At 35.9% G+C, this 13503-nt stretch overlaps 1 protein-coding gene across 2 annotated transcripts; it reads left to right on the top strand.

Moving 5' to 3' along the window:
• Positions 1–1589: 1589 nt before the first annotated feature.
• On the top strand, positions 1590–11451 carry LOC132283985 (uncharacterized). Of its 2 annotated transcripts, none has more exons than XM_059786048.1 (9): positions 1590–2047; positions 2669–2938; positions 3046–3148; positions 6128–6207; positions 6298–6375; positions 6951–7042; positions 9601–9712; positions 10796–10921; positions 11031–11451. In XM_059786048.1, the coding sequence occupies exons 1-9, from the start codon at positions 1796–1798 to the stop codon at positions 11145–11147; spliced, it is 1230 nt and encodes a 409-aa protein (XP_059642031.1). In that variant the 5' UTR covers positions 1590–1795; the 3' UTR covers positions 11148–11451. The 2 variants fall into 2 exon arrangements, with proteins under 2 accessions (XP_059642031.1, XP_059642032.1); XM_059786049.1 differs by having other exon boundaries at positions 1593–2047; positions 2735–2938.
• Positions 11452–13503: the final 2052 nt, after the last annotated feature.

Consider the following 13503-nt stretch of genomic DNA (forward strand, 5'->3'; position numbering starts at 1 on the left):
GAACAGAGGCCTGTTAGATGTTAGATCAAGGATCTTGTATACCATATTGATTTGTCCGATCCAATAAATTGAGGGTAAGGAATAGCCAATTCAACACGTACTTGGTTTTTTGGAAAACAAAGAGAACCCACAAATGTTAAAAGGGTTCTTATAGTGTTAATGGTGGAGGAAGAATAATTCATATTGGGGTTTGAACTAGAACATGCAGTTGGAGTTATTTAGTTTTGAGTGGATTGCAGAGTGTGACCATGGTAAGACTTCCACAGAGAGGTGATGATTTATGAACGAAAATTAGGGTTAACAAATGGATAATTTGTGCTTTTATTCATTAATTATCGAAAACAGTAATAAGGGTAGCACTGTCATTTTGAAAATATAGCCTAGGTCACATGATAATTGGATGACGGAACAGTGTAGCCTGGCCTTTTTTTGCAAAAAAATTAGATAGTTTTAAGGGATTTATTTATTTTAAAAATATAAGTTTAGGGGGGTTTCTTGGGAGAGAGAGTAAAGATAAGGGGGGTTATTTGCACTTTACCTTAATATATATATATATATATATATATATATATATATATATTGTCTTTTTTTTTTCCTCCTTAGTTGAGACTCATACACACTTATCTCTTCTGAGACTTGAACCCCTGACCTTCCTTTGAGAAATAAGAGACTGATACTAGTAGGCCACTGGCCATTTTTTATCTTTATGTTGAGGGCAAATAGATAATTTTAAATCAAAGGCTGAGGGTAAAAATGTATTTGCCTTGTTTATAAGGACAAATGTGGTAATTCATGCAGAAAAGAACTGACATTAGCAAAAGATGTCCTTGACTACTAACGACAAGGGCAAACTATTATGACGGAGCTAATTTCGAGGGAGATTGTCGTAATTTTTATAATGTTAAAGGTACTGTTTGTAATTAAACCTAACCTCAAAGGAGGTAAGTGTTATTATCCTTTTATATAACTTCCCTTTTATTCCTGAAGGTTAGTGAAATAAGAGTTGTATTTAAATTCAAGTCACATATGGTATGGACGAAAAGGAGGGCAAATGTGAGAAAACAACAAATTTTGACTAAAAGAGAATTATATGTAATTTTTGTTCGCTTGATCATCATTACATAAATACACAATAAAGGCTATTATTTGTGTAATGATGAAAATTTAATCTCATAAATGTGTGAAAATGGACTTGGAAAATAAGAAATGCATTATTTATTTTTATGTATGAATAATGCAATTCAAAAGTATTTTCTAAGTAGAGGTGTATTGTTGGAGGAGTTTTTATCCCTCTTCCATCCAATGCATTAAAGGAGAAAAAGAGTAATATATCACCAGAGCCTTTCATAATGAGCTATCCCTATTTAAACAATGAATTAATTTTTTTTTTTTAAACACTCATTTGTCTTTTCCCAAATATAAATGATTTCATTTCGGAAATTAAAGGCTCTCATAATTGCATTAATTTAATTGGCCAAAATAAACTAGTGGGCCGGCTAGCATTGGAAATTTGGGCTACTTCATGGACATGAACCGATCCAAGCCCTACATTTCATATAAGGTAATGCGCTCTCTCTCTCTTAACTTTCCTCTCGGAATAATTTTTTTCTCCAAAAAAAAATTGAAAACTCAGTATAAGCAAAAAACGGAAAAAAAGCTCTCCAAAACCCTTTTGCTCAATAGCAATGGTCTCGGACACAAACTTCACTTCACAGACCCCTACATACACCCCCTAAAACCAACCACAGCTTTATGCCCTTTTCTGTTCCCTGTCTGTAGAATCTCTGTGCCCTCTATGGAAGCACTCTCAAGCACCGTCTTCGCCTCTAAGTTCGCAGAGACACACTCGGTTCTTCACTTGATCAGAACTCCAAACAAGCGTAGTGGGTCTCTGAAATTCAACGAGATTGTTCCCATTACGACGTCGCGGGCTTACGTGCCTCGAATTCTCGCGCTTGCTCGAGAAGTATCGGACGAAGGCGAAGAAGAGACACGGATTGCGAATGCGTTTGGTTTAGTTTCCGGAGAGACTGTGTCTTTGTCTCAGGTAACTTTAATTTCAACGGGTTTGGTTTAAATTTGTTTTTGTGTTTTTCAGTGTGATCTTATACTCTGTTCGGATACTGGGATCATGTAGAAAAAAGAAACAAGAATAAAAAATTTTAATATCGAATTTTAATTTTTAAATCAAATAAGCCCAATAGTAGCACGAACTTGTTGGTGCAATTATGCAATGTTCATGCCAACTATGCTAATTCATATATACACTTTACACTTCAAATTGCTCCCCCCACCCCCCAAAAAAGTCCCCCTTTTTGGTCTAATCATTATTATCATTTTCATTTTTATTTTTTTAAAATTCAAGTTTGCCATCCCAATGTGAAACCAATAAAGTGATTATCTTTCTTTGCAAATTTTCGTTTTTTTTTTTTAATTATTTTTTTTATGTCCTTTTTCATACAGACTACTTAACATTATCTATATTTTTAATTAAATAATGCAACTACATATAATTATTCCGTGTTTAGATTATGGGGATTTGCCGTGTTGAGTTCATTGTGCCATGTTGATGCATGGTGTGACACTATGTATGTCTACAAATGGTATTCTTGATGTGCCTATAGTTTCTGCTACATGAGAACTGAAAATTTCTCTTTCGATGTTGTAGTCCGCAAATAAATATCTAAAAAGGCTGTTTTGGCTTTGTTATGATGGCCTTTCTCATATTCTGAAGGGTAATTCAGATCACGATCAAAGTAATGAAAAGAATGATAATAAGGTATCAGATATTATGACACCTCTTACGGTTTCATACGGAACTGGGGGAAGCTCAAGGGCAGGGCTTTTCAGAACTCCGATATCTGGGGGAGTGCAGAGTGCAACCTCAGCTCACGGGTTACCTAGACCAGCCTTGGCAGTTCGCAATCTGATGGAACAGGTTAACATTTTTATTTATAGTCACTAACTTTCCAGCTTGATTATGTTTATATTTTCCTCCATAATTATGATTCATTTGTTGTTTTCCCCCAAAATTTGTAATTATAGGCCAGATTTGCACACCTGTGCACTGTAATGTCCCGGATGCATCACAGACGAGAAGGATACCCATTCGGTTCATTGGTAGATTTTGCACCTGATTTGATGGGACGTAAGTCACTGATTTTTTAAGTATTTGATAGGCTGTATATTGCTACTTCAAGTTCAGAAAGTGCTTATGCTATACCTGGCCTTGTGTCGCACCGAAGAACTGGGTTCCTTTTTCTTGGGTGTTCTGAAACTTTAGAATGTTTGCATGACCAGGACAACAATAACAGTAACAATGGTTATAATAATTTTTTGGTTGTGTAAGGTGTTCAGATTATGTTGGTCTATAAATAACATTTGTCCAAAGATGGTGTTCTATCAAGTGCAAGTTAAAGGATGTCCTCCTCACTTCTAAATGCATTCTTAGTAAAGTGTAAATGATTTCTTATAAGTTTTATCTAGCTTTGAAAATGTTGCAGATGCAAAGAGAATAGCTTTAATTTGGATTTGTTAGGTTTGGATTTTTAGTTTTGCTATTTTGTTTGGTAAAAGTTAAAGTGGTTTTATTAATCAAGAAACACATTTTACAAGGCTGTAATGGGAGGCACCACCCATTTGACAAAGAATTGAATACAATAGAAACCTAACATAAGAGGCCAACAATGGATGGAAAGCAACCAAAGATGCCCAACGAGGAACCGAACACAAAAAACCTTTAAGAGAAACACAAAAGAAAGGAACAAACCAACACGCCAGTCGCCTAGAGGTATTAGGCCCCTACTTCCCAAAGGAAGGTCAGGGGTTCGAGCCTCAGTGGAGGCACAGTGTTGTTAAAGGCGCGCCTAGGCTTGAGGCGCAGGTCTAGTGCCTGTTGTCATCCCAAGCTCACTCATGTTTACTAGATGCGTGCCTCGGTTGCGCCTCGTCCTGTTAGCGCGCCTCACTAATTTTTTTTATAAAAAACTATGATTATTCTTTTTCTTAAGTCAAAAAGGGTACTTTTGGCAACTTAATAAACAAATAAGAAAGCCCAAGCGTAAGAGAGAAGAAACTTTTGTTCAAAAGAATAAACATATAAGAAAGCGTAAGAGTAAAAGTGTCAACCGAACAGAGAAAGAGTGATACCGTGAGACGAACGACGAAGCCCTAGTAATAGAGATGAACGACGAAGCCCTAGTAGCAGAGATGAACGACGAAGCCTCTTCTCTATCTTCTCCTCTACTTCTCTTTCCTCTCTTCTCCTGTACTCCTCTCTTCTTATCTTTGTTTACATCTCTCTCTTCGTCTAGTTCTCTTCTCTCTCTCTCTCTCTCTCTTTTTTTTTTTTTTTCTTTCTTTTGGGGGGGGCTCTGTTTTTTCTCCTTTTTTTCTTTAACACTTCTCTCTCTTCTCGTCTACTTCTCTTTCTTCATCTACTTCTTTTGTCTCCGCGTCTTTTTTTTTTGCTATGTTTTTTCTTTTCTTGTCAACAGTTGTTTTTTTTTTTTTTTTAATTAACAGATTTTTTTTTTTTTGTGCTCTGTTTTGCCATTAAAAAAATCTTTTCTTGTTAACAGTTGTTTTTTTTTTTTTTTGGGTTAACAGATTTTTTTTTTTTTTGTGCTCTGTTTTGCCATTAAAAAAAACAAATTCTGCTTTGCCTTTCAAGAAAACAAAAATTTGTGATATGTTTTATAGTTGTCGGATGCTTGTTTAGTTGATGGATTTACTTTTTTATATTTGATATTAATTTTTAGAATATTGATAGGACTTATGAGATATGAATGTTTTTATAGTAGTTTAAATTTTCAATTGCGCGCCTCACTCAGGTGCGCGCCTTTTCGTGCATTTCGTGCCTAGGCTCCAAAGGACCTCTAGCGCCTTGGTGCGCCTTGGGCTTTTAATAACACTGCTTTCGAATAACTAACTAGCCAATTAGGGTTCATAATCATGCATTCTCATTTTAGGGCATAAAGCATATTTGATTCATGAAAAAAATGTTCTGTATGCATGAAGTTGTTTTTGGAATAAATATATTTAAACAAGAAATTGCAACAAAAACAGTAAGTCTCGATCGATGGGTTAAATCGATTGAAAATTTTCAGAAAAATTATATTGAAGTCTGGAATAGCTCGATCAAAGCATCGACTGATTGAGACATGTCTATTCGCTGTTGATTGACTGAACTATGCAGGAACAGTATATGGAAACTTCTCTAACTGAAAACCATAGAAGTTTTATGTTCCCTTTTCTGATTATAGTTTATAACTAAGAAACCCTAATTCCTTGGCGCTTAAAGTACTATATAAAGACCTTAAGCTTTCATGAACACACAAGAGAATATATAGAGAGATCTCCACGCATATTATTGAGCGGTTATATAGAGAAAGGTCATATATTTTCATAGAGCTTACTTTTGTTTTCATTATCTAGCATATTGCGTTAGATGGTGAGTTATTAATTAGAGAGTTGATCATCATCTTGTGGAGCTTAAATCGTCATCAACACCTAAGTATTTGTGCCCAACACACACTACCTGGATAACTAGTGGCTGAGACTAAATCAACTGGTGGAGAAGCAGATTTGTGAGGAGCAAAGTTTGTTAACGAGCAGACAGATGACCTTGAAACTCTCGGGAGGAAGTTTAGCGTCATTTGTGTCAATAGGTAACTAGAGGTTTCAGGGTTTGGGAACTGTTAATCTAGTTGTAATATCTCTCATTGTGGATTCAGGTAGCCTAGACTAGTCCCGTGGTTTCTCCCCATTGGGTTCCATGTAAATATTGTGGTTGCATGATTTGTTTATTGCCCCTTTCTATATTTAGCTGATTCATTTTGCTGCTTATAAATATAATTTAGATTTCAATTATTGTTAATCCATTCACCAATCTAACTAATATAGGGCATAGTGCACTCTGACGTATCAAAGCCTCGGGGTTTGATCCTGCACTTATAAGGATTGTTGTTAGTTAACGTTGCCTTAGGTTTTATAATTCTTTTCTGGAAATTACTTGAGCAGTTGGTTATCTATATATCTATGGCATACCACTTGCAAGTCAATGGCAGACTAGTTATCGTAGAAAGGTCACCCCCCTCTAACATGTTTGTCATGTCTGTATTTGCAGATCCAATATTTTCATTTTCACCATTGGCAATACATACGCGTAATTTGTTAGCTGATCCAAGATGCACATTGGTTGTGCAGGTTAGTGCTTTTTCTTTTGTATGCCTTTACCACATTTGAACTATTGGTAGTTCTCTGCTTGTGGATTTTATTAATATTAGAGCTTTACAGATACCTGGATGGAGTAGCTTATCAAATGCAAGGGTAACAATATTTGGCGACGTCTTCCCCCTTCCAGAAGACCAGCAGGTAGATGCCTTGACACTATGGATAAAATTTACATATATGATTGAAATTAGTTAGAAATTCTTGTTAATTGTTCTCTGGCCATACACATGGCTGTGAATCATATTGTGGTTCTGCGAGATGCATTTAAATTATTTATAACTGAAAGGATCTCCTCTTAAAGTGGCCTTACTACAAATAACATATTATAGATTATAAGAGATAATTAAAATTTTCAATTCCGCGACTTTCCTCATTTTTTCTACAAAACGATGAAGGTATCCAATTTGCTATCAGATAATCTCTCTCTCTCTCTCTATATGTGTGTGTGTGTGTGTGTGTGTGTGTGTGTTTGTAATATATATGTGTGTGTATATATATATACACATACATATCTTGGTTTCGTTGGTCATGGTTATCCTTTGGTATCGGGGTTTATGGAACACTTTCATCCTTTCAGTGAACATGATACATATAGTATACGTGGAGAAAACAAGGGCTGTTAACTAGTTATTTATTTATATTGACACATTGAATATCTTCACTGATTATTGTTGTTGAATGCTTTTGTTATCGTTATTATGTCTGATTATTGCCAGGAATGGGCTCATAAACAGTACATAGCAAAACATCAACAAGGGCCCTCTCAACAGTGGGGGAACTTCTACTACTTTAGGATGCAGAATATAAGGTTTGTTTTTAGTTTTACTGTTTAAATTAATGAATAATCTCGCAATAGATATAATTTATCATGCTGGAAAATTTGTTTACTTTGTATAACGGTTGTATTATTGCTTGAGGAATTGTTGTATTCACTGAGCCTGTAAGTTCTGATTTTTGTAACCCTACCCTTGTTCGTATTTGTTTACAAAAGTTGCCTGATGGGGATTTGCTAGACCCTTGTTAGCAAATTCCCTGAATATAGTTGTGCATTAAAAATTCTCTCTTGCAATTACACTGTGCATTTAAGTTCTCTTTTGGGTTGCCACTGATTTGCATAATAAATAGGAAGTCATTTTCTCACCCTTTACATCAAAATTAATGTAAGAATAGATACGAGTCAAACCACTTCCCCCCCCCCCCCCCCCCCCCCCCCCCGCCGGCGGTTATATAGGTAAATTACTTGTCCATATTTGGTAAAAACACCATCCGGCTTCGGAAGTTGATCATTCGTTTATCTATTTTCATACTCTGAGTAATGTTTTAGCCTATCTGTCACATGATTAACGATCTTGGATTGATGGGCTTAATCCCAATCAAAGATGTCTCCATAATTCAGTGAATTTTTTCTTGCTTTCTTTCTTTTCTGATAACTAAAGTAATTCTTTATATAAAACCGGGTAAGTATGCGCGCAAAAGGTATACAAATCTCCCAAAAACTCTACAATAGAATCTATGGACATATGAATTGCCTCGAGAGAGGGGGGGGGGGGGGGGAAAGAAAAAAGAATGTGAAACAAAAACTTAAAGTTATGTAGGGTATAACTCCATCCCTTGAAATATCTAACATTACACTCCTTCCACAGGGTCCACAATGGCCCACATACAACATAAAGGAGTTATGATCAATTCATCTCTAGTGTGGCAACCTTGTTGGTGGGTACGAGGCATTGGCTACGGTTGCACGATCCCACATCGCTTGGGTGTGGAAAGGGAAGTGTTATATATGTAGGTGGTGCTTTCTCCAAATGGTATGAGGTTTTTTTAAGTAAAATCCAAGAGCAAAACCGTGCGGGTTCGGGCCCAAAGCGGATAATATCACACCTTGTGCCGAAAGTGTGCCGACGGGGGCGTCGGGCCTCTTAGGGGTGGATTGTGGTGACCTTAGGCGTGGGTGGGTGCGAGGCACTAGCAGACTACAGGTGCACGACCCCACTTCGTCTGGGTGTGGAAAGGGGAAGTGCTATATATGTAGGTGGTGTTATCTCCAAATGGTATATGGCCTTTTGGGGTAAAACCTAGGAACAGAACCGTACTGGCTTGGCCCCAAAGCAGACAATATCATACTATGTGGTCGATTGGGTCGTTACAAATGGTATCAGAGCCTGATTTATCCGGAAGTGTGGCCAACGAGGATGTTGGACCCTTTTGGGGGGGGGGGGGGGGGTGATTGTGGTGGCCTTATGGGTAAGTGTGCGTGGACGGGTGCACAATCCCGCATTACCAGGGTGTGGAAAGGGGAAGTGCTATATATGTAGATGGTGCTATCTCCAAATGGCATGAGGCTTTTAGGGTAAAACCTAAGAGTAAAACCGCGTGGGCTTGGACTCCAAGCGGACAATTTCATACCATGTGGTGGAGTGGGTCGTTACAGTTAAATTTATATGCATTTGTACAAATTTTATGGAAGTTAACTAATTTTGCTTGAAGAAGTTTTTTCTCCAGCCCTTGCAAGTTGGTATATGGAAGAAGCTTTTCTCATCAGCTCTGTGATGAATTTCACTAAATTTGACTCATGCTTGTTCATGAGACCTATATAACGTGCAAATTGTTTGTGAATATCTCAAAATTGGCAAATGACGATACAATTTTTACAAAATATCTCTAATAACAGCAGATGTTCCTAATATTTTAATGTGCATTGGTTTTCTGTCTAAATATTTGTTCTCTCAAAAAAAAATTAGTGGTATTTTTTTTTTTATAAAAAGGAAATTTATAAAATTGCCTCGCACTATATACCTGATAAATCTTTCTTTTTTTGAGTTGAATAAGCAGTGGATCTACAGGAAGTGTGTTTCTACCTATGTTACATGGACTCGGGTACTTGTGTTGGGTGCGGGTATGTATCCACACGTCAAATGTGTCAAATCCCCAGATAGGAGGACGCATGGGCATTGCCAAATATTTATATTATTATTTTACTATAGAAATAAAATTGAATAATTTCTAGAGTAACATAATGTTTTTATGTAAGGATAAGGTCTTTATGTAACATAGTGTTTAATATAGGCATTTAACTCATTTTGAAACAGTAGTATCATAAAATTGAATCATTGGATATACTTTTTAGCCTTTTAGGTGCATGTTCAGCCAAAATGGTTGGAATGTCTGAGTATTGTGTGTCTGACTTCACCACCTACTTTTGAAGATTCCATGTAACATAGGTTTCTTCAGACTGATGACGTTGTTGGTTTGATTCATGATTTTTACTCTGTTGGCAATTCTATAGCGTATGTGCATTTTAGGAGATTGATCAGTAAGCCATATTGCACCATGAGGAACTTATTTTTGTTTATTTGCTACCACCAGCGATATATATTTCATTGGAGGCTTTGGTACGGTTGCTTGGGTTGACGTCAAAGAATATGAGACCCTTCAACCTGATAGGATTGCAGTTGATGGAGGTGAGCAAAATCTAAAGGTGAGTACTTTAAATTCTTCTAGTTTTGTTTCAAGGAAACAATTAGATAACAATTGGATCATGAAATTGAGTCAGAAACCAGGAGTTGTAATTGAAGTTAGGCTCCTACTTCCAAATCTGTCGTTTGGTAGGATGCAAGATGTGATAATTGTAATGCTAGGCGCAATTACATGGAATTCAGAATGGACATGAGTTGGTCAATTCGAATGTTAATGGGTCTAAAGTTGCGATTCCAAGCACAGGAATTATGAGAAGTTGGTAGGTGCCACTGAGAGATCCAGCTCGGTGCTCTGTTTCTTCTGCTGGTTTCCATCTCAAATGAAATAACAATGAAGAGAATGCTTGGCACACAAATATCTCTACATCAATCCAGACCTTTTGTTCACGTTCACTCTAATATCTGTCTATTTATTTATTTTTTGTTATTCTTTAGATCCATAGGTATTAGGTTCTTTCTTGATCTTCAATTTGTCTCTATAGGGCTTTTCAGTTCTTCATTTTCCCCCCATTTTTAATGCCTTGCTGAACAATTTTCATGCATCGTTTTTTTCTGATATATCTACAATTTGAAGTGTTAAAGGCTCTTGACCAAAATAACAATGGAACTGGCATGCTCAAAGAGAAGCTATAGATGCTCCTCCTCTCTTCCTTTTTGCTTCTGCTATGCATATGGGGGATCAGAATTGTATTCTTTATCTCCCTTTCTCTGCACCTTCTAGAAAATAGAATTCTTCCTCGAGTTCCAATTCTTAACATTTGGGATTGAAATTGCTATGAAGTCAACTCAATTCCGCATGCCAATCAGACTCGTATCTTAAACTGGTTTTGGCAGACACAACGCCGTCCCTCCCTCTCTCTATAAATGCATATTTTCAGTCGTCTTATTGCCAGATATATTTGCGTGCTTCTCAAATTTTATTTTATTTTTACTTTTCCTCCTCCTGGATAAATTGTTCCTCAGAGTTGTTATAATTTTAGAGAGTGGGTTGGACATGTCACCCAATTTTTTCTGGAGCAACACATAGGGGTTGACTATACTTTTCTCTTCTGCTCCTTTGGGATTGAATTTAAACTTTTGTATAGGAGCTCAATGCAATCTTCTCAAAGCGGCTAAAAGAGCTTATGTCCATGGAAATTGAGGTGGATGATGCTGCTCTCATTTCCATAGATAGCAAGGGAACTGATATTCGGGTCCGCCAAGGTGCTCAGGTATTCCCCAGCGCCCCCCCCCCCCCCCCCCCCTCCAAACATCCTATGTTAGGTTCATCTTTTCGCATGTTTCTCTATGTGAATGTTTTTTCAACCTCTTTTTTTGCAGTTCAACATACAGAGGTTATCATTTGAAGAAGGGCAAGCGGTCGAAACCTTGGAGGAAGCCAAGGCAGCACTTTGGAAACTAGTAAACAGAGGTAAAGTTTACAATTTGCAGAAATGAAAGACCAATTTCGCGTAACAGATATTGTGATATTTATTTTGAGTGGCTACAGGATTAGGTGAGACGATGCTTAAATTGAGTTTGTAACTTATACCCATTTTTAAAATTGTAATATTGTAACTTTATGGGTCTCTCAGTATAAATTCATGGGATGTGCTCGGCATTTTTGTCATCTAGAAATCCTAGTTGAGTTAGCTAGGGTGGGGCTTTGAGCATCATTTTAATCAAAATAATGTAAAGAACAACCATAACATACACCTGCTGTTGATGAAAAGCTACAGTAATTTCCAGGTTTTCCTTAAAATTTAGCAGCTGCTGCATGATTATACATCACTTATATTTGCATTGCTGTACAACATAGCTTTGCAAGAACATCGAGTTTTTTGCTCTCTATCAGTCATACAAAAGGTCGTGTGGTTTGTTAGGAATTTTTCTCCGTCTTCCATATTCTGTGACCGTGACTCTGAGGATTGAGGAAGGTCTCTCTCATTCTTATCAGACCTTACTGAAGTGCATCTGCATACTATTTGACTTGATATGCATCGTAACACAAGATTTATGTTAGAGATCTAGGATTAGTTTGGTTCAGTTTTATGAAAACATTTAACTCAAAAACACACATTGTTTTTCAGATAACTATAAAAGATTATTCTCTCTAAATATGTCGTCTGTTTGTTTTTAAAAAAATTAATTTTCAGAAAATTGTCAAACCAAATTTTGTTTTGTTTTGTTTTGGTACTGTTTTATAATTCAGTTCCCTGAAAACAGAAAGCTAAACCAAACATTTCTTTAGAGAATGGCATATGCATAAAGCTAGAATTGTGAGAAGTCATTCTATAAAAGGCATAAAATCTTAACATGTTAATTGTGCTATATTGGATATGTGTTGGTTTTTGGTGTCCTGGCAGAAGTAATTGTGTTTTGTCTCCAAGTTGACATTATTGGATTCTGAATCATGAAGATGACACAAACAGTGACGTGTTGGACTAATTCTCTTGCAAAACTCATCAATGTATGTATCTATATATTGTTAAGAAATAATAAAGTAGGTTTTAACTTTTGAGACAAAGTTGGGGGTATGATGGGTGGGTGTAATGATGTGTCTTTTCAGTGCTTTTCCTTAAGAAGACACGTGTTTAGATAATCGGTCTGGCTTGTGCCATGGACAACGGTATTTTCCACGTCTTAGTCTTACTCTTGTAGTTTTGTTATTTTGGTGTATAAACTACATGATTTGGATATGGTTTAAGTTTATTACGACTAGGACATTTGTCTAAGTGGTTATTACCTCTCATTTCAAATGGGTGACACGATTTGAACTAGAGGGGGCATTGATGTCGGTCCACTAAATACATGTTACAATTAAAAAATAGTTTAAAATTTTCATTCCATGATTTATTAGATATAATGCGAATAATAACCGTGCTGTTGATTAGTAAGGAATAAAATTATATTTATAAAAAAAATTGAGGAGTTATATTGTAAAAAAAAAAATATAATTACCTAACTCTACCTTGAACGCAACTTCAAAAGTTAAAATTTTTAACTTCAGGTAAATGCCACTAAACATCTCTAATCCAATGTTTTAATATCAACACACTTTTGCATTTCATTTACGAAATAAAGGCATACTACCTTCGTCCTAAATTAAATATCCTGTTTGGAGAACTATGTGTGATCCAATTTTTTAATATCAATGCACTTTTACATTTCATTTATGAAATAAAGACATACTATTTCCGTCATAAATTAGATGTTCTGTTTAAAAAATCGTGTGTGAGTCACGGTTTTTCAAGTAGGATATATATATTTTTTTTGATACAGAGAGTAATTCATTGGAATGTATGATATGAAGGGTCTGAAGTAAAAGATTAGTGACGTATTATAAATTTGATTGATAAGATTAGTGATACATATTTTCCATACAAGTCTTTTTCACGTTATTTTATCCTTTCTTTGCCTTCCGAGCCATGTTGTTTTTATAGTACCATTTGTGTGTATATATTTGTCAAACCGTTGGAATTCAAACCTTTCACAAACATATAATTTAACTGTCTACATCTTATCCAACTTTCGTTTTTTTGGGAATATGATTAGTCAAGTATTTGGAGCTCACTTGAAAAATTAATCCGTTACTTGTTAACATTTTCTTTCTTCTTGAGATGTAAATGTTTTCATTGTCTAAGTAGTTGAGTTGCTTTTCTTGAGCTCAATTTCGCATCTTTGCACTTCTAATAAAGGAAGGAGGAGTGCTAAATGTCACAAAAAAGTAAAAAAATAAAAAAAAATTATGGCAAATATGCATTTTTAACCCTTTTATTATTTTGTTTTTTTCATTTTTAGCCCGAACACAGCA

The sequence above is a fragment of the Cornus florida genome, unplaced genomic scaffold, assembly GCF_030987335.1.
Source record: "Cornus florida cultivar Cherokee Brave unplaced genomic scaffold, ASM3098733v1 CherokeeBrave_3.0.0_Hap2_Chr11, whole genome shotgun sequence".
NCBI lineage: Eukaryota > Viridiplantae > Streptophyta > Magnoliopsida > Cornales > Cornaceae > Cornus > Cornus florida.